The sequence below is a fragment of the Tyto alba genome, unplaced genomic scaffold (genome assembly GCF_018691265.1).
Source record: "Tyto alba isolate M040663 unplaced genomic scaffold, T.alba_DEE_v4.0 Super-Scaffold_32, whole genome shotgun sequence".
Classification (NCBI taxonomy): Eukaryota; Metazoa; Chordata; class Aves; order Strigiformes; family Tytonidae; genus Tyto; species Tyto alba.
The window spans coordinates 5,812,812-5,831,947 of record NW_024881307.1 but is presented as its reverse complement, the minus strand read 5'-3'; the positions used below and the strand labels follow the sequence as shown (position 1 = coordinate 5,831,947).

The window sequence follows — 19,136 nt, the reverse complement described above, 5'->3', positions numbered from 1 at the left end:
TGAAAATGTTTTGTCCTATCCTAAAACCAGTAGTCAGTATTATATTTTAAGTTGCAGGCTGCTTTGAGTGAAAAAAAGAAAAGGGGGTGGGAGAAAAATTAGAGATGTGACTCAGTATTGATTTCCATTTGTTTTTGTGGAAATGCTAAAAATGCCAAGATGAAATATTTGGACTTTTCCTTGTGTTTCTTTTCCATTTTTTGTTAGAAGCTCTTTGCCCAGTTTGACTCCAATTCCTGAATAATTCATAGTCTGTAAATAGCTTCCTCCTCCTCCTTCTTTGGTAAATAGACTCTTTGTCCCAAGGGCTTGGCAAGCACCAAGCAGTGTCATCCTGCTGAGTCGCTGGTTCGAGAGCTGAGGTGCTCACAGTGCCGTGTGTTCTCTCTCTGCAGAGTTATGTCATGCCCAGACCACCGAAGGGCTCCATGAGGATTTATAGAAGATGCCCTGTGTCTTGGCGCCTCTGGTGCTCCTTCTGCTGTGGCTAATGAAGATCGCTGCCAGCCCCCATTCCCTGAGGATTGGTGAGTACAAAGCTTGCTCTACCCTGCATTTAACCATCCTTCCACTTGTGGTTTGGGCCACTCTGTGCAGATGTGCTCATACAAGGGAAGCCAAGACTTGCCTGGGGTGCCTGGGATTCATCTTTTAAATGCATCTTTCCCTCATCTTGTAAATGAAATTTATTTTTCTATTAAGTGTACGTATTTGCATTGATTTTTATGGTGGTAATGTTCTCTGATGGGAATACATTTCTGTATAAATCTGAAGTGAAAGTCACTCCTCAAAGAGGCACTGAGGGATGAAACTTGCTCCCCTCATCTGCCTTAACCCCCTTGATGCTCTCCTGAGCTCCATCCAAAAGGAAGTAGTTCTTTGTCACAAATGTATTTAGCCCCATGTTGTTGAGCAAGGAGTGTTTGAGCCCCAACTGACCCTAGTTAAGCAGTGCCACAAGAACATTAACAACTCCAAAATGCTCCATTTATAAGTACTATGCATTCAGTCTCCTTTGGGCTTTATTAAAGTGTTCAGGAAGAGGCACCGTCATCTTCACTTGTTGCCTGTGCAGATTAGGGAAGAGAAATGCATCCAGAAACCTTGTAATGAAACTTGCTCTGTTGTTTAGAAAAAAACCTGCTTTACCTGACTGTTTTCTCTGGAGCTACCAGCTGGTTTTATTAACGATTTGTTGCAGATAACAAGCTAATCTATTCCTGTCCCCATTTGCAACTTTCACAGGTGACACCTGAAGTACAATTACTTCCCTCTTCTAGTGGAGAATGGAGCAGCCCAGAAATATAGCAAGGGAGGGCCTGTGCTGGCAGGAGTCTGGGAAGGGTGGCTGGGTGTTTTATATCCCCAGCATCTGTGATTCATGTGGAGCACTCATGCCGCGTAGTCCCAGATCTGCAGACTGCATTTCATGTTGATCGGCAGATCTTCCACTTGAGCCAGCAGACGGATATGGAGATGGGTGGTATATTATCAGGATGCTGAAGGTGAAAGATCCTTCATTACGCTTTGTGCCCCAGCCATCTCCTCCTTTGGGGAAGGTACTGTGGGTGCTTGGGAGTGCGAGAGGAAGAGGAGCTCCCCTGGCAGCGCACGTAGCAGCCTGGGCTGCAAACCAGTCTGGGAGCTGACGTGGTTGTCCACCTCCTCAGTGCAACCCAGAGTGAAACGGGAAGGTGTTTGAGAAGGATAGGACTGTGCTTTTATTCTCCTGGCTGGGGACTGGAAATGAAAATCGGTGCTGCACTGCTCTGGGGGCAACTACCAAGCGTGATTAGCTGCTGCATTCCAGGTCTCAGCTCAGTGCATGCTCAGAGGCTCCCTAAGTGGAGTTGGTGGTGGCTGCCATGAGGCCATGTGGGTGCTGACCCCTGAGGGCAGGCAAGAAGAAACCCAGGTGTCTGTGTGTTCAGGGGGACACATGAGCAACTGCGGTCGTGGTAGAAAATCTGTCTCACTCCATCTGTCCAAATACTAGTTTTTTCTTCAGTGCCTGGTATCCGCTGCTGAGTGAAGGAGATCTTGACACACTGCTGGGGCCTGAAGTCATTTCCATAATAGAAATTACTCACACACTTGAACACAGGCATAGTTCACATGTCCCAGTGCCTTGTGCAGGGACGCATGGTGGTGAATAGCTGAGTGCATGCCAATTAAACGTAAAGCTTTCTTCAGCACCATGCATCTGTACGAGGCTGAGGGCTGCAGGGCTGGTAGGTAGGTTGCTGTGCAGAGTTACCCAGCAACGGTCTGCCAGTGCTTTGGTCTCCATCCCAGAGGCTGCTCCACCAGTGGTTTTCAACTCTCTTGCACTGAGGTCATGCTCTCTGGGACCCATCTCTCCGGTTCTAAAATCTTCATGCCTTTAGGAATTCTTTGCTTTTGACTTTACTTTGCAAAAATGATGGAGCTGCTCCAGACACAATTGCTGAAAAAACTTACACCACTGCTGCACAGTGTACTACACTACACACATCCAGTCCAGGATGGAAATGCTCGATTTCCTTAGCGGGCACAGGGCAAGGCAGTAGAAATCTGAATCCTGCTAGGACTTAAGAACTTTTATTATGATATTGCCAAGGCAATGTAGAATTTTAGAATTCAAAGAAGGAGTAATGTTGGTGAGGGAATGGGAAGGAACTTCTCCGATCCTTCTAAAAGGCACTGGAGGTCATGGCTTTTGTGCCCGACAGTGTTGAACAGGTGCCTCCAGTCACCTCCTCCCTCCTAAGAATGGGACAACAGTAGTCCTGACCTTGGGCCCAGCTGATTCCCACTCATGAGCCTAAAGCAAGAATTTACTGAGGGGGGGAGGCTCATCTTAGTATGTCTGCTGCTTTTGCTTTGCTCATGGCCTCAGAGCTAACTTCTCTAAAAATGGTGTCTGAAGCAGATGGGCAAAGAGCTGAGAAGAGGTTTGGGGTTTTGGTTTTGTTTCTTCAAGACACAGTTTTATTTTAACAATATATGCAGCAAAAAAGTTAATAAAAATAAAGTACAAAATAAAAGGAGAGAAAAAATATTACTAGCATCCCTGAAATCATTCCCAAATGTATGCTTTTGGCAAGGCAGGGAGATATGTTATCTAGCAACATAAATCAATGCACTGCATAGAAAAGGAAAACAGACCAGCATGAACATTTAAATATTCAAAGAAAAGGCAAGCTAACATTTAAAATAATTCTGAAAGCCATCTGGTAATAGGCCACTCAAATGCACAGTTTTATGATTAGTAATGTGAGGTGAACATAGACAATGTCGTGTCTGGGTGGTTCACCAAGTTGCTAGAAGAGATTATTGCCTGCTGCGCTTGGCTTCCAGGGTAGAAGGAGGCACAGTGCTGCTGAGTCAGGGGCGCTTGGCTTGGCTTTTAAACTGAGTGCTGAGCTTCCCTGCTGCTGCCTTCTTGGGGTTTCGGGTGGATTTTGGCCCTGATTTTTCTCAGTGGAGTTTCTAAGCAGCAGATTGTTTAATCTTTGAGCACACAGTGACAGGAAGTTTTGCTAGCCTGGATGGAACCAGCAATCAGTGTTGCATTGCAGAGTGGTTTGGAGGCATCATCTATGCAAAAAAGTGAGCAGAATGTAGGCTACAGTGTGACCTTCCCTGTGCCTTTGGCATGCATAGGAACAATCTGCAGACTATTTATGCTCTGTTTCTTTCCTTGACACACAGGAAAAAAACATTAGTGCAAACCTTTTTTTCAGCCTTAAACTCTGTGTATTCCCTTCTGATCCCATCCTGAAGAAAATCTCCTAGTTTACGTTGTGCTGGAGACGGTTGTGGGGAAAACCACCGACACACATACTTTATTCAAATAGTGGCTTTTTTCTAAGAGTGTCTTTTGTTTATCAGTCAGCTCACCTGGTCTGTCTTGGTGAGGTGTAACCTCCCTAGATGCTCAAAGGTTGATTGTGATTTGGGGATGAAGAAGCAGGCAGGAATCAGCATGTTCTTTAAGGTTTTCAAGAGCTTCAGGAGGTATGTGAGGAATTACCTTGAGACATCCTGTAGCCCTTGAAAGAGCCAATATATGTCCTGGGAGCAAAACCCAATAGTTGGTGTTTGCCCAACACGTGCTCTCTTCCATCCATCTGCACCAAAATCACAAAAGGCATCCGCTCCCTCCTGCCTGCCCCAGGGGCAGAAAGGAGGATGGCTGGATGGCTGGTGCAGTGTGCTGTGGGCCAGCATCTCCCCTAGCTCTTGTTTCCTGCAGCATATACTGGTGGTAGCAGTAATTCTGGTTTTGTTTTTTTGTTTGTTCACTCATGCTTAATAAAGTGTCAGGAAATTTACTTGAGTTATTTAATGAGTTATTTACTTGGGTCTTATGGAGCAGGACGTCAGAGCCCTAAATTGGTATTCTCTTGCTAGATTCATCGGGTGTACTAACAGCTCATTTAAAATTCATATACAAGCCAGAGTTGTAGTTTATACATGGCATTGCCCTAACTAGCAGTAGGCTCAGTAGCACTGACATACGATCTACTGACAAACTCCTTGCAAGGCCTCCTTGAGCCCTGAAGCTCTTTAAAGTGTTCTCTCCTGTAATTGCCTCTGTCCAAATCCCTTCCTTTGCTCTGCCTCTCAACTTTGCGAACTTTATACAAAAGGCAAGATGCAGCTCTAGCATTTAGGATATTCTGTTTGGTGAAACCTAGTGTTCCTCTACCCCATACCCAGTGAAAAAGCATCCACCACTTGCTCAGCTGGTAATTGAAGCAATCTGCACTGCTGTCTCAGAGCTTGTGGTAGGATTTCATCCACCGAAGAAGCCATGTGTGGTCAAAGTCTCTACAAGTCCAGCCTGACAGTGAGATGTCACTAGAAGTGTCAGCCTCGGACATTTGTCCTTGTTTCTGGTCATGTTTCTAAAAGTTTGGAATACGTAGAGGGTTGCGAATCTCCTACATCTGCTCTGATTGTGGAACTTTAATGTCAAGAAAATGTTCTTGGGAACCCCCAGAGCATGTGGTGGTGTGGGAAAGCACTGGCATTTAGCTGTGCATGCTGAAGCAGGTGGGAAGAAGCAGATTTGAGACATGCATCCAGCTTTTTCTGCATCACTGCAATTGTATAATGCCCCTCTGTTTCCTACCAATCACCCTGTCACAGACCTGTGTAGCAGAGCATCATCTGTGTGGCCTTGCATCCCTGCATTTTTACCCTCCTGAGGTGCTTATGCCACTGAGCTGCTTATGTAATGAGCTGAAGGCCCCATAGCTGCACAGTGTGCTTCTGCCCTGTCCGATGCAGTTTGTACATTGGTCTTTCTGAGCTGGAAGGCTGAAGCAAGGAAGAAGCACTGAGCATTAAAAATGTGTAAGGCAAAAATGAACGATAATGGCAATGAACAGAATTGTGGACCATTTAGTTCAGCATCCCCAGATCCCACAGGATATACATAATTCTCCTAAAGGGACTGCAGAGAAGATCCAACAAGCCAGCATGTTATTTAGCATTAACATTTTAAAGGGTGATGGTGCCGCTGGTGATGAAGTTGCAGTCAATCCTCTGGATGCTGTAAAAGAAAAATTGTGATGTCAGCTGCGGTGGGCAGGTACAGATGCTTCCTCCCAGGGGTACGGTCTGAGATGGGGAGAAACATGACTGTGCCCTTTATGGCAGGTGGGGAGAACTGTGGCTTTGTGGCGAGTTGGCTTGTGCCAGCCCCAGTAGCCCACATCCTGATTGCTGCTAGCTGACACGGCTCGAAACTTGACTTCTCTCGCCTGTGCAGAGGCAGAGGAGCGCGTTTAATGCAGGCAGACAAAGCACAAGGTCCTTTCTTTATGCCGTGCTACTTTCTGGCCTAAGCCCTTTGTGGATGATACCAATGCAACTGCAATAAACTGCTGTCCACCAATTTGCAATTCCCTTACCCTGGCATTTAACCCAGCAAGGCTGCTGCGATCAGTTTAAAGCAGAGAAACAATCTCCAAGTCTCACATGGTGGTGCTGTTGCTGGAAAACCTTTCCACTTGCAATTATGATTAGTGTTTAAGAAAACAAAGCTTCTAGTAGGGGTTAGGTGACTCTCTCTGTCCAGCTGTCCCAACAGTGGTGGGAGCAGAGGTGTTGGGCACTGCCTGTGCAGGAGGTGGCACAGCTAATGACTTCTCTCCTGAAGGCAGCAGACTGGAGGAGAAGAACTGGGCTGGAAGCAAAGCAGGTTGCTGAGACATGTGTGATCAGCTGGCTTCTCCGTGCATGGACCTAACTTCTTTTAAGGATTCAAAATAATCATTAAAAATCCTTAAAAAGAAACCATTGCGAGCTGTGGGGCCCCAGTGCCCGAGACTGTACCCACAGGCCTGGGGAGCACCAGCACTCATTGGACCTATGCTTTCAAGTCCTGTCGTGTTTGGTGTGTGATAATACCAGCCTGGCTTGAGGAGTGGGGTGGGAAGAGGGTGCAGCTGCTCTGGGGGTCAGGTCAAAGGGTACTTTCTGGGCACAAGGGAGGGTGGAAGAGTGTTTGTAAAATGTTTGCCAAGTTGCATCTGGAAAAATAAGGCATGAACTGAGGGCTGTCCCCGTGCTCCGGTGACAGGAGCAGCAGTGGGCTGCAGCTGGGTTGACATTAAATGTGGGTACATGCTTTCCATGCGTGGGTTGGGGTCCTAGTCCCTAGGAACCCAAGCTAGAGGCTTGCCCAGCGGTGCCCCGTGGCTCCCCTCAAGCCCACGCAGTAGTTGCCTATCTCCTGGAGACCTGCTCTGGGATGTGGCCCACCAGCACGCCTAGCCCTTGGAGCTGGGAAGTGCCACTGCTGCTGGAGACTGGTGAGAGGTAGCGAAAAATACAATATTTGTTAATTATTTTCTCTTTTAATTTTGTTTTCATTATTTTTCTATGAGAGTGATGTTTTAATTATGTTTTCGGAGTTACGTGCATAAATCCTTATTTGTAAAGAAGTTACCTGTATAGAAGCCAGGCCCTTTCAGCAATGTCTTGTCTAAGACTTGCCCTTTGATTCTTTGCAGTTCTCCCCAGGCACTGCTGTGTTACAGTGCTAGGAAGAGTGGCTAACAGTGGCCCAATCACATAGACATACCTCCCCTGTCCTGAGCTGTCTTATAAAGGCAACTGATCCACATAAGCTACTTTCAGGATAAAAGTAGCCTTTTTTTTTCAGCAAAAGGCAACTGAAGCTGCTCAAAGAGGGGCTGCATGCTGCTACTGACTGCTGTGGTCTCTTACCTAACCTGTTCTTCTCTGAAATGTCCAGGAGAAAAGTGGTTTTCTGGAATGCTTTTGATGTTGGGTGCTAGGGCAGAGTGTTCAGACTCCCTGCACGTGTGCTGAGGTTGGTATCCAAGGAGGACGTGGTCGCTGGGTGGTCACCAAGAGCAGACAAGGGTTTGCACGCTGTTTGCACGGGTTCTGCCAACGCGAGTTTTCCCGGGGATGTGCTGAGCGGCTTCTGTGCTTGCAGAGGCAGGAGGCTCATTAGCACCATGGAAGTGCGAGCAAAAACTGCGGGAGGAAAGTGAGCGCTTCAGAGAGAGGAGCCCTGGGAGAAAGTGAGTGGGAATCGGGTTGAGCTGCGAGTGCTTGAGCAGTACTTGAGGGATTTGGAAGTCCTGCATCCCTGCTTCACTTTGCTTTGATTTTAAACCCTGAGGGGCCTATTTGGCATACTGACTGAGGACTGGATACCAAAGACGGAGGCACTGATGTTTCCTCCTCTGTATATATCTACATGAATTGCATGGGATCGGGGTTGAATGCATTTGGTTTAAAATTGACCAAGCCACGTGCTCCAGGGAATGCTCATGGAAGAAAGAGGGGCGATCTACCCCGCCGTTGATGGCTCTGCAGGACAAAGGTGTCTGTGGCTTGTGGCCACTGCCAGCGAGGCTGCCCCGCTCACCGGCTCCTCGGGGCCAGCAGTGCCCCTTGTCTCACCTGGGAGATCAGGCTGTGACGGGGACGTCTCTCCAGACTGTGGGTTTGCCACATAAAACATTATGAGCTCCTGGTCTGCAGCTAAGGAATTCAGCACTATGATAATATGAATAATAAATAATATGGCGATTTGTATCTTAGATCAATGCTACGTGGCATGGAGCGAGGAGAGGTGTGGATTCAGTGAGACAGACCATCTCTTCATGTGTTTTGTACCTCTGTGACAGAGTTATTTTTACTGATCTGTTCCTGTTCATTAATGTCTGAGAGGCAGGCTACATTGTACATTCCAAGAGGCCTTAAGCTTTGTTTTGATTCATTATATATCCACATACATATTATATAGGTATAGATCTGTGTGTGCAGAGCATCTGGATGGGAAAGTCAGCTGGTAATTATGGAAAAGGGCCATATGCAAATTAGCATTGATGTCTATTTTTTTTTCATCTACTTGTTTAATGGAAGTTGTTTGCTCACCAGCACAGGTGAAGCTGTGGTGCACCTGGGCACAGCAGCCAGCTGCTGCCCCATGCTGTACTGCTTTGTAGATCTGGAAGGTGACTGGGCTCGAAGTAGGTGCTAATTCAGCAGGAAGAGGAAAATATGCTTTAAGGAGAAGAGCCAGGGAGAGAGAAGGGCTGGTCACCGAAAAGGTCATATATAGCTCTTTTACAGGCATAGCCCTGTGCAGTTGCAGGGGGAGCAGCAGAGAGTGGATGTGGGTTTTGCCTCAGAGGTCTGTTTTTTTTTACTTTTGTTCCTGAACATCCAATATTCTCCCTGAGCCAAAGATCAGGATCTGAGAGCCATATAACCTGTTTTATATCTAAATACTGTTACTGCCCCTGGGCAACACTTTGTGTATTTAGCCGCTGAGCCATGTTTTAATGCAGATCTTTTTGTTTCATAGCGTGAAAGCTAGTCATAGCAAGAGCTACTCTGTCATTCCTTTCATTATTTTTTTCATATATATATATATATGAATTAAAAAGTCAATTACATGAATGAAAGATGCTTGGTTCTGTGCCTAAACAGCTGCCAAAATTAATTCCAACTCTCAGCCAAACTCAGCAAAGCTGGAATTTCTGCAGAAAGCTCCAGCGTACATGAGATGGGCTTGTGCATTAGTCTGCATTACAGATTACTGCTGCCCAGCCCTCGCCTTTGGCTATCTGTGTGGGCAGTTGAGGAAGGATGGATTTCACGCACTTGGTGATAAGCTTGACTTCACTGCAGAATAAGCCTGAATTAAATATCTCTAGCAGACCCTTGCTGGAGTGAGTGCCACCACGCTGCAAAGCAGTGCTCACTTGATAGAGAGCAGCTGTCTTGGCAGCTCAGAGCACCTGAAAACTTAATGCCAGTGTCAGCAATACTTTGAGCTTCAAATTTCCTTCTCCCCATGGACCAATTAACTTGCATTTAAAGAACCACCTGAATTGAGTAGGAGATTTTTTGAACGTGGACAGGAGCTGGGGTGAGTTACAAAATTGGAATAAGCACACAGAGGAAGCAAGTCCTCCATCCAGCAGCAGCTCCTGGTGTGGGAGGACAGGGAGCAGTTATAGGGCTGGCTACTAAGGATGGGGCACCTGTGGAAATGTGGCCGAAGAACATACTTGCTTACTTTTAGGGAGATTTATATCTGTAGAGGCTATAACTAGTGATCTGAAGGTCATTTTCAGGAAGTGAGATGGAGGATAGCCTTGCAGATTAAGGCAGTGGCCCACGTTTCTAAAGGTGAGTTGAGATAAAGCCAAAGTCATTACCTGTGAGCTATTATAGCCTTTCTGAGAAGGCAAGCTGGAGGATGGCAGATGGAAGGAGGAAAACAGCAAGGCAACTCCAGCTTGTAACAGCTTGTTGGAGCGTTGCTGTGATCCTCACATTGTGAGTGTCTTTCTGTTATAAGCGATATGCCTTGTGCTCAGAGGTTTATTCCTTGTTCTCCTTGGCAAGTTCACTTGTCTTTGCTCTGTAGATGGGTGGACTGCAGGCTCAGGGGCCAGCTCTCCTAGATGCAATGGGTGCAGCAGTCAGTTTGGTGAGGTGTTAGAGCCCTCTTGCTAGCATTAGGCACTGAAGGGCTGTTGGGCAACCTTCCCAGAAAAGGTGAAAGGGTACTTATCTCATGTGCCCCTCTGCAGCTATTGCTTGTGGCTCAGCGTAAGATAAGCACCCCCCTGTAAAACTAAAAGCCCAGATGGTGTTGGCTTGGATTCAAAAGCTCTAGCTCTTGATATCCAGGTGTCTTGAACCTGTAGCATCTGAAGAAGTCCCAATCCCAGAAGTTGAGAATAACCTGTTGACAAGGCAGGTGAGACAGAACCTGGCTCCCTCTGTGCTGCTGCTGCTGGGCCCTACAGAGGGCTTCAGCCTCTGCAAGGGGTAGGTCCTGCCCTTCCTGAAAAGCCTTGCTCGCAGCTTTGTGCTCGTCTCCCTCACAAAGACCTCACTGTGATGAGATTGAAGCTACTGGCTGAGATTGCTGAAAAAATGCAGAGGAAAAAGGGAAGCATGGAAGAACTTGAAAGAAGGAATTTTACTTTTTTGTAAGATGTCAGCTTTGAAAAGCACAGAGCTGTAGGCTGTGCTGACAAGCAGGGGAAGCAGTGTGCATGGGGGAGAGACGGAGGCAACACCAAGGACACAATCCACACATCAGATAGCTCTGAGCAGGTAGGACAAATGGATGCCCTCAGCCTGCATTTTGTTTGTTGCTGGGAAAGCCGTCCAAGAGGACGATGTCATGTTTAGGGTATCATCACTCCCCAGAGCCCTTCTTTGGGGTGTTATTTCTGGAGGGGAGATGAATGTGGGAGGCCTGAGAAGCAGAGGGTGAAGATCCCAGCTAGAGGAGAGCTTCCAAAATGATAAAGACCTGGGAGATGGATGGAGACGGGTGCTCATAGCCATGGCCGGTTATACCAGAGGGTGATGACCTGAAGCCGTGGCAGGGCATGGAGCACAGGGCTCTTGGGGCTGGCAGAGACCTCCCTGTGGGGAGGGACATGCAGACCTGGTGCTTATAGGGCTGGGGGAATGAGGCAGCCCGGTGACCCATAGATAAAAATGAAATGCTAAGCTCAGCAGACAGAGAAGCAAAGCAAGCAGATGCTTGTGTGTCGGCACAGAGGTAGACTTGAGCATGGAGTTAGAGGGGAGCACCGGGGGGGGATCTGCAGTGGAGGAGCAGCTTAGCCTGGCAGTTGTCAGCTCTGCCTTGACCCCTGCCAATGTAAGAAGGCTCCAGGGAAGGATGGCTCATTTTCCCAAAGACACCGCTAATGAATTCCTCTTGCACCTCCAGACGCTGTAGGGGCTTGGAGAGACTAAATGGAACTATATGTGAAAATGATGGCTGAATGTCAATTCTGCTGCTGTAGCCAATTTGGGAGCCGGAATGTGCTAAAAGAATTAAGATTGTTAAATGGAAATAAGTCTACTTGGTTGAGATGAAATAGGGTTTAAATGAGTGAAATTACCTGTGGATTACCCTTGTTAGAGTACTGCCTTATTTAATAAACTGAGTTTTATTCTGCTGCAGGGATTCCTGAAGGAAAAGCTTAGCCTACAGGGGTACATGCATACGATGAAGGGGAAGGACTGGCTGTGCAGTCGTCCTCCAGAATGGAGCCACAAGAGTAAAGGGGAGGTAATAGTTTGCCCATGAGTGCTTTGTACTTTCATGAAGATCTCGTTTGCTGCTCAGTGAGTGGTTTGATCTTTATTCAAGCTGTAGGAGTCCCTGGCTCTCCTATCTGTTAAAAAGAGACTGACTTCTGTAAATATTACATCTTTGGTAGCCCTTGTTGTCATTGTCAGGAAAGCTAATGAAACTGGCTACAGGCAAAGCTGAGCCATTGCCTGCCAGAGCCTTTCCATCCTGTACTTTTGCCTCTTCCTGGGAATGTCCTGACAAACCGGTCTCTATAAATGCTGAAAGTTCTTGCATCTCATGCTGCTAAAATTGTGTTCAGGGAGGAAGTTAGAGCTGGGATAGAAGGAAGAAGGCAAGGAAGGGGCTCTATTTGCCCATATATTTTTCTCTTGCTGGGGGGATTGCTGTTCATTATCTCACGTTGTAGCACAGAGCAGACTCAATGGAGCTGGTCTGTATGTGCTGTGTCCCCTGGAATTATTCCTGGCTTCATATCATAGAGGTGCAGGCCACGATGAATGCCTGAGATCTAGCCTGAGGCTCATCCCACATGAGTTTAAGATTTCTGTGATCTTCTTGCCAAGCCCAATGGATAATGAAGTCTGAAAAGTCATAATGTGGCATCAGCTTGGGTTTGTCTGAGGATCTCCACACTTGTTACAGATTCTACACCCTTCCCAACCCTGATTTGTGGTGGTTCTGCTTGGCAAGGAAAATCTACTAACCTACCCCATCTCACTGTTAGAGGGTTTTGTAGTCGCCAGCATTTTACAGAATCTGTGCTTACGGATACACGTGTGTGCATGCCATGGAGGCTATCAAATATGCTACTGAACACCACCTTGTACCAGATCTGACTCGCAGGCATCTAATTTTACCACATCAGGATGTCCCTAATCATACTCCTTCGTTCACCCTGCAGCATGGTTTTCTGGTCGTGTTCAGCTGCCCCATACATCTTCCCATTTGACCAGAGGCAGAAGTCCATTCTGCTGTTTGGCTCCAGCACTTCAGAACATTTTGTTCCACGTCCCTTGCGCAAAATAGAGTTGGCAGTTGCAGACCTTTAGCGTTTATTATCTGTTGTGTTTCTATCCATTCCAGTAGCATGTGGAATCTTTTGGCATGCTTGTTTCATTGGGGGCCCTGGTATAGTGAGTAGTAGTACTTTATTATTCCAGGCATGCTCAGAAATACCATGATCTTAGTGATCACACAAGACAAAGCAAAAGAACAGTTGAGTTCTTGCAGTACTTGTGCAAATTCTTAGGTGTCCCATGCAATATCCACCCCAGATGCCTCACAAGCCACAGTTGTGCTGCTTCACTGCAGATGATGATGTTGGGCTTTTGGGGCCAGGTGAGGCTCCAGTGGCTTTGCCCAGGCAGCAAGCAGTGCCCTGAGCACTGCAGCTCTCAGCAGGGCTTCTCTCAAAGTCTGCAGCATGACCAGTCTTTGAGAGGCAACACTATGGGATAGCTGCCTACCGGGTCTGGCAGAAAGCAAGCACCGTGGTTTTCCAGCCTGGCATGGCTTAGGAGTGCTACCGGGGTAGGACAGGGGTCTAAGCACTTGCGTCTTTGAGTAGAAAGCTTGTTTTCATTGTAATGACTGTAGTTGAAAAGCCTGTTCTTCTCTCATGCGTTTAAATCCCATGGAGCTTCTCGTTAGGAACAAATGATGCCTCAGGCAAGTGGAGCTATAGAAAAGTAATCTTTATTAAGCACCCTCAGTGGTCAGAGTTACTCGATGAGCTCCAGAGTTTTATTTGCAGGCAGCTTGAGTTGTCATTTAGCAGGAAAGCGCTTTGAACTCCCTTCCTTCCCCGTCTCTAGGTTACTGTTTTCTATTTCTGTGTGTTTTCAGTCCCAACAGCCCTGCAAACACTACTAGTAAAATTGTTGACACCGGGAACAAAATGAGTGGAAGAGACTGGTGTGCATAGGTCAGGAACATGCAGCCGTGCTTGGAGAAGGGGATACAAGGTGCCTGCAGCACATTGTGAGTTGCCCTGAGCAGGACACAGGCACAGCCGTTTCCATGGGAAATGGTGTACAGAAGCCAGGGATTGATGTGGGAACATCTATGGAAAGTTCTGTCTCTGAATGCCTCATTGCTGCATATTTGGGGCAGAAATGGCCACCAGGAGAGCAGCACGTCCTCTTGGAGCCATCCTCTCTGCCTGTCCATGCTGGCACCTACGGTAAGCTGCACGGCTGGCTGTCTTTCATCTCTGGACTTTGCAAGTTCTCCACAGGTGATAGAAAATGAGCTATAAACTGTAATCACAAAGGCCAGCGAAAAACAAAATAAATTTAAAACAGCATCCTGCCAGATGCTGGATAGCTAGAGGGAGAAGGGGTAAGCAGCTCGGAAAAAAAAAAGCAAGACATGGGGGTATGAGCATGAAGGTGTCACACAACTCGTTTGTGTAGCTAACCCCAATAGTTGTTTGAGGCTCTGCTGCTGCACGGTGCTGTGTGGGATATTTCTAGATTGACATGGAGGCAACCCCAGCCTTGCCCTCTGCTTGAGTGATATCAGGGCATCTCAAGGTAAATTCAGGAAGAAGAAGGGAGAGAGTAAATTAATCTGTGGCCACTGTACTTGGCTTCATGAAAAGGAAATGGAGGCAGGAGACTCGAAAGTTTGCCAGCATCTGTCTTGTCAAGCATGTGAAGCTGACACAATGATGAAGTCATTACAGGCTTCTGTGTAAACAGAGTCTCTTCCCCCACCCCCACCCCCCCCATAACATGTCTCATTTACTTAATAGCCTGTAATTGCTCTGGAGGAGCAGTCACTGTTTATCAAATAAGAGCCTCTTGGTCATGTCAGCTAGCTGACATGGTCTATAGTTTTTTGGCATCAGCATAAGTGCCTCTGCAAAGTGCAGCAGCCAAGGAGGGCTCAGTAAGCCCCTTGCACAGAGGTCTTTTGGCCTCCCAAGCTCTGCACTGTGATAGGGACCTTTTAGGAGGAAGAAATTTTCCACGGCGCTGGGGGCAGCCGTGCGTTGCTAGAGATGGCTTTGAACTGGTCATGGTCTCTCTGCTGTTGTTTCCTTCTCCTCCTCATCAGTGTCTGGCTCTCCTCCCCTTCGGGATGGCAAACTGCAATGGGTTTGTTGTCCTGGGACTGTCAATTTTATTGCAAGGAAATGGGAAACATTTACAGGCATTGGCTAGCAGCACAGAGAGTCTATGAGCAGAAGTTTGTGCCACTAAGCATGCTTCTGAAAGATGTGACCTGATAGTTAAGGAATCAATTAACCTCAGAAAGATTTGGTGGCTTAGTTTAAAAGAACACTTGCTTCCAGAGTTTCCTCTCCTGCTGCTAAAACAAGCCACCTCTAGCATGAAGCATGGGTGCTTTCTAACACCAAGAGGTGAAGTGAGAACAAAAATAAAGTGAAACCCCCAACCCACAGCAAAGCTCCAGAAGAAATGCAGGAAAGAGCATCTGTGGGACTAACACCCAAAGCACTTCTGAAAAATAGTAATTTGCTGAATATAGCTGTACACTTTTGTTTTAAATGTCCTAGCCCCATTCTTTGTTCTTCCTCGCACCCCCCATCTGGAAACAATCCAGCATTATTCGTGCTTGAAAAGACAGAGCCGGCTCTCTGTGCTGAACCCTGCAAACCACAGCCAGCACCTGCAGGGAGCCGTGCAACAGGTTCCTGTCTGCTTGCTTTTCTTGCTGCCTTCTGACGGGAGAGCAGGGCAATCTGTGTGCGGGTGGGCATACTGCGGGGTTGTGCATCCTCGCGTGCTCCGCTCGCACGGGCCAGCGCAGCCTGTCAGGGCTAAAGCTCACGCCTCTTCTGGGAGCTGCCGGAGCGCAGGCTCTGCCGTGAAACGTGGTAGTTCATGGTAGTTCGCTCTTGATACTTGGAGTACCGTTGCTTCTCTGCTGGTTTTATAGATCTCTCTACTAGAGCTGAATTAAGCAGGTTCTCCAATGCTGGGGGGAAAAGTGTCACTAGCTTCCTGACCAGAAGTTTCTAACCACAGGAACATCCTTCCCAATTTTGCAGGGGGCTTGAGGGGGTGAATTTTACTTTCAGTTGTAGAAATGGAAAACATGGTGAAATTAAATGCAGGCATTACTTTTTCTTGCACCTCTCCTTTCTTCCTGGCAACAGGCTTCAGCCAAGTGGGTTTTGAGACATCTGGGTTGTCTGTAAGATACAGCCATTTCCAGGAGCAATACCAAATTCTGTCTTTCCCTTTTTGGAAAATCTCTCCCCGGTAGTAAATCTGAATGTATTCAGTTAAAGGCTGAGAATCTGGAAATGTAAAAATATTAGCAATGGTTTTATGTATTTTTCCAGCCAGGATGTCAATGCCCGAGTAGATTTCTTGTTGCACAGAGGAGTCTGTCTCTCAGAGAGCAGCAGGGTCCAATAGCTGCAGTTGTGGTACAGGGTTCTGCTCCTGGCTGTTTTTTTTTAATTTTTGTAAGCCTGGCATGACACATGCATGCTTTAGATTTCAGTCTGAGCTAGCTAATCTGCTGTTTGACCTACAGAAGAAAATAGCCAGTAATTATTTGTTTACTTTGTGCAATTCAACTGAGCACGCGCTTTCTTAGAAGAGACAGACTAGGTGATTAGTAGAGGAGGTTTATTTTATTTTCTTTTCCCTGTCACATTGTTTTTTAATTCGGTAGGACTGCACTTCTTGTTTTTGCAATGTGTAGGAGGCCTGAACTCTGTTACTGCATTAAATCTGTAAAACAGTAAAATCCCTTGATCTGAAGCAGAGAGGTGCTGTGAAGGAACAAAAACTCAATGCCTATGTGCTGTATGGTCTGTGTGGGGAGAGGGGAGGTGGCCGGCTCCTGCTGAGGCAGGTGAGCAAAGCAGTAATGCACTGATGGGTTTGGATGGGACTGTCAGGCACAGTGACTGCTGAACCGGGTTCCTCTTTCCACACATTGTTCCTCAAAGTCAACCTGACCCTGCTTTGCACTGTATTTCCGTGAAAGCAGGAGGGTGCTGAGCATCTTGCAGATGACAAAAACTCTCTTTTAGGCTGGGATTATTCAACTAATCTCGTGATTATGGTGATAATCCCCTTTGCAATAGTGCCTCTCTCGGAGGAGCTCTTCCCTCGGGGACTTCCAAGTCCCAAATCGCATTTTCTCCTAAAGCCGAAGTTCTCTGTATTAAATTAAGGCACTCTCAAGGATCAGAGGTGTGCGAGTCCTCTGGCATTTATAGCTCTGGAGACACGGGCGTGCCGTCTGTTGCCGTATTGACCCTCTTAGGGCTCGCGGTAGGGATGGAGACTTGGAGAGGAGGTGGTTTTTCAAGCCTGAGCCCATGTTCTTCAGCAGAGAGAGCGAGCTGGATCTGACCCACCACCCACGGGCAGCGTCCCAGCCTGGTCAGTGATGCCGGGGGCCCACCAGCTTGCTGGCTTCGGAGGTCAGATGTTTTCTGATCTGATTTTGCTGCAGCCGAAGAGGGCAGGCACCTAATGTGCTGCTGCCTCGGAGGGCAGGCAGGGAAAGCGGCACTGCTCTCCAAGCTGTAGTCCCTTCCCACTCCTGCTGCCAGGTACTTGGCGGCAAATAAATATTTTGCTCACAACTCATTGGAGGTGGCATCTAACCAGATGTGCTCTCACTTGGTACAGCAGGAGATTTATTTGGTGTCCATTTACAGCTTATTATTTTCTTTTGTCTTCCCCCCCCCCAACTTAATATCGGTTTGCTATCCACCAGGGTATACATTTTCTTCTGATTAAGTGCCATTTAGCCGTTGGCTGCTTGCTCGTTTTACTTTTATAGATACATTTACAGCAGCACAGACAGAGGCACAAGCGCCTAGGAGCAAGGGTACGGAGAATGGAGAGTTGCAACAGCTTGATTAGATTGGATTTTAATAAAGTTTCCAGCTAAACTGCATCATGACTATTCCTCACAGTGGGGGTGCTGGGGTTACACAACTTCTCACCCGGTGGGACAGCCAGTGGGACCTGCACTGGGGCCAGCTGGAGGCTTCTCATGAAATCCTTGACCATCAGAGATGTTTGAGTTCTGCATAGCTTGGAGCAAGTCTCTCTAGGGTGAAGAGCGATTTCCCAGCTTTCGGCAGCTGCTAATTAGTTGCAGATGATGAGATAATTTATAAAAATTAGGAACGATTTTCTTCATTGTGCTAATATCGCTTGGCAATAAAACCGCTCTTTTAAAAGGGTGACTTTTCTCTAATGCAGGATCAAGGCTAAAAATATATATGTGTGTATATCAGTAGAGCGAGAGAGCGTGCTTCTTAACCACAAGCGAAGAAGTATTTTAGAAGTTCATTTGAACCATAAGAATGAATTGAAATTGAAATGCAAATTTCAGTGTCGCTTAGAGCACTGTTTGGAAAAAATGTTTGATCATGTCACCTTGGTGGCAGGGCAACAGAAAAATCCTCTCCAGCATGCCGTGGAAGGAGGCTTTAACGTGGAGCAGACAGCTTGCATTACGTGGGGGTTTTGGCAGTGAATCAGCAAAATGAAGGTCGCTTTTCTCCCCCTTCCCCAGGAGTGACAGTGACTCACTGCCAGTTCATAACGTCATGCAGGAGTAGCAACTTGCAGGGAGCAGTGGGGAGTTACAAGAGGAGTGTTTTGTGAAGAATGCCTGGGGGAAACAGGAGGCATGAGCAAGGGGAAGGTGTGGAAGGAGAGCAGCAGGGAAAGGCTCAGCGCCTGGTGCTGCTTATCCAGGGGCTTCCCGGGGCTGAGGAGCTGCGATGCAATGGTGGGACTCCTTCCCCATGGAGGTGACAGTAAGACACAGTGGTGGGATTGGTTCCTGATGCCATGTCGGTGTTTGAAGGGGAGCCCCGTGCTGGACCTCTACGCTTCTCATGAGCCTCAGGCCTTGTTTGTCCCCTTAGCTGGTCTAAGAGTAAGCTGAGCTCTTAAGCATGAGTGTGTGTTTTTGGCTGGTCTAGTGGGAACTGAGAAACAGGGGTGTTGCAGTTGTTTGGAAAAAGACATTCATTAGGCTGAAGAATGAATTTTCCGCAAACTCGGAAGGCCTCCAGGACTCCATCAGTTTTCTAATGGTTTTGTCATGGTGTTAATCCCTCAGGTGAGCGGCAGCATTTTGGTATCAGCAAACAAATTACGTTTCCGCTTAGATAACCCAATACGGAGTCAAGCACGGGAGCAGAAAACAATTCATCAGCTTCTAATGGGGCCTGCAGATTTCAAGCAGGGCTGGATTCAGCCGCGGTGCAGAAGGGAGCCTGTGCCTGGAGCAGCCCCCTGCAAGCCCTGGGTGTGCAGTGGAGTGTGTGCCTGCACGGGGCAGTTCTACAAATGCACATGGGTAACCTGGTTTGGCTTTTGGTGGTACCCAGCATTTCCAGCTGGGATGGAGCACCCTCAGTGCCCCTTGCTGTACCATTGTTTCTTATAGCAAGAGGCAATGTCTGTAGTAGACAGGAAGGCAAATCAGCAGCAGAATGAAGATGGTGGAATCAGTTGCTATGTGTCTCTCCTGATAGGAGAACTAGAGGATGGTGAACAAGGCT

General features: G+C 47.3%; 1 protein-coding gene across 5 annotated transcripts in view; it reads left to right on the top strand.

The window, feature by feature from the left end:
- GRIK4 (glutamate ionotropic receptor kainate type subunit 4) overlaps positions 1-19,136 on the top strand; it is a 210,591-nt gene that overhangs the window by 72,576 nt on the left and 118,879 nt on the right. For all 5 annotated transcript variants that reach the window (XR_006166055.1, XM_042800563.1, XM_042800565.1 and 2 more), the window contains exon 2: positions 396-527. Coding sequence is in view for 4 of the 5 variants with exons in the window: in XM_042800563.1 (XP_042656497.1) it covers positions 446-527 (82 nt within the window). In the remaining variant the exon portion in view is untranslated. The remainder of the gene's footprint in view (positions 1-395; positions 528-19,136) is intronic.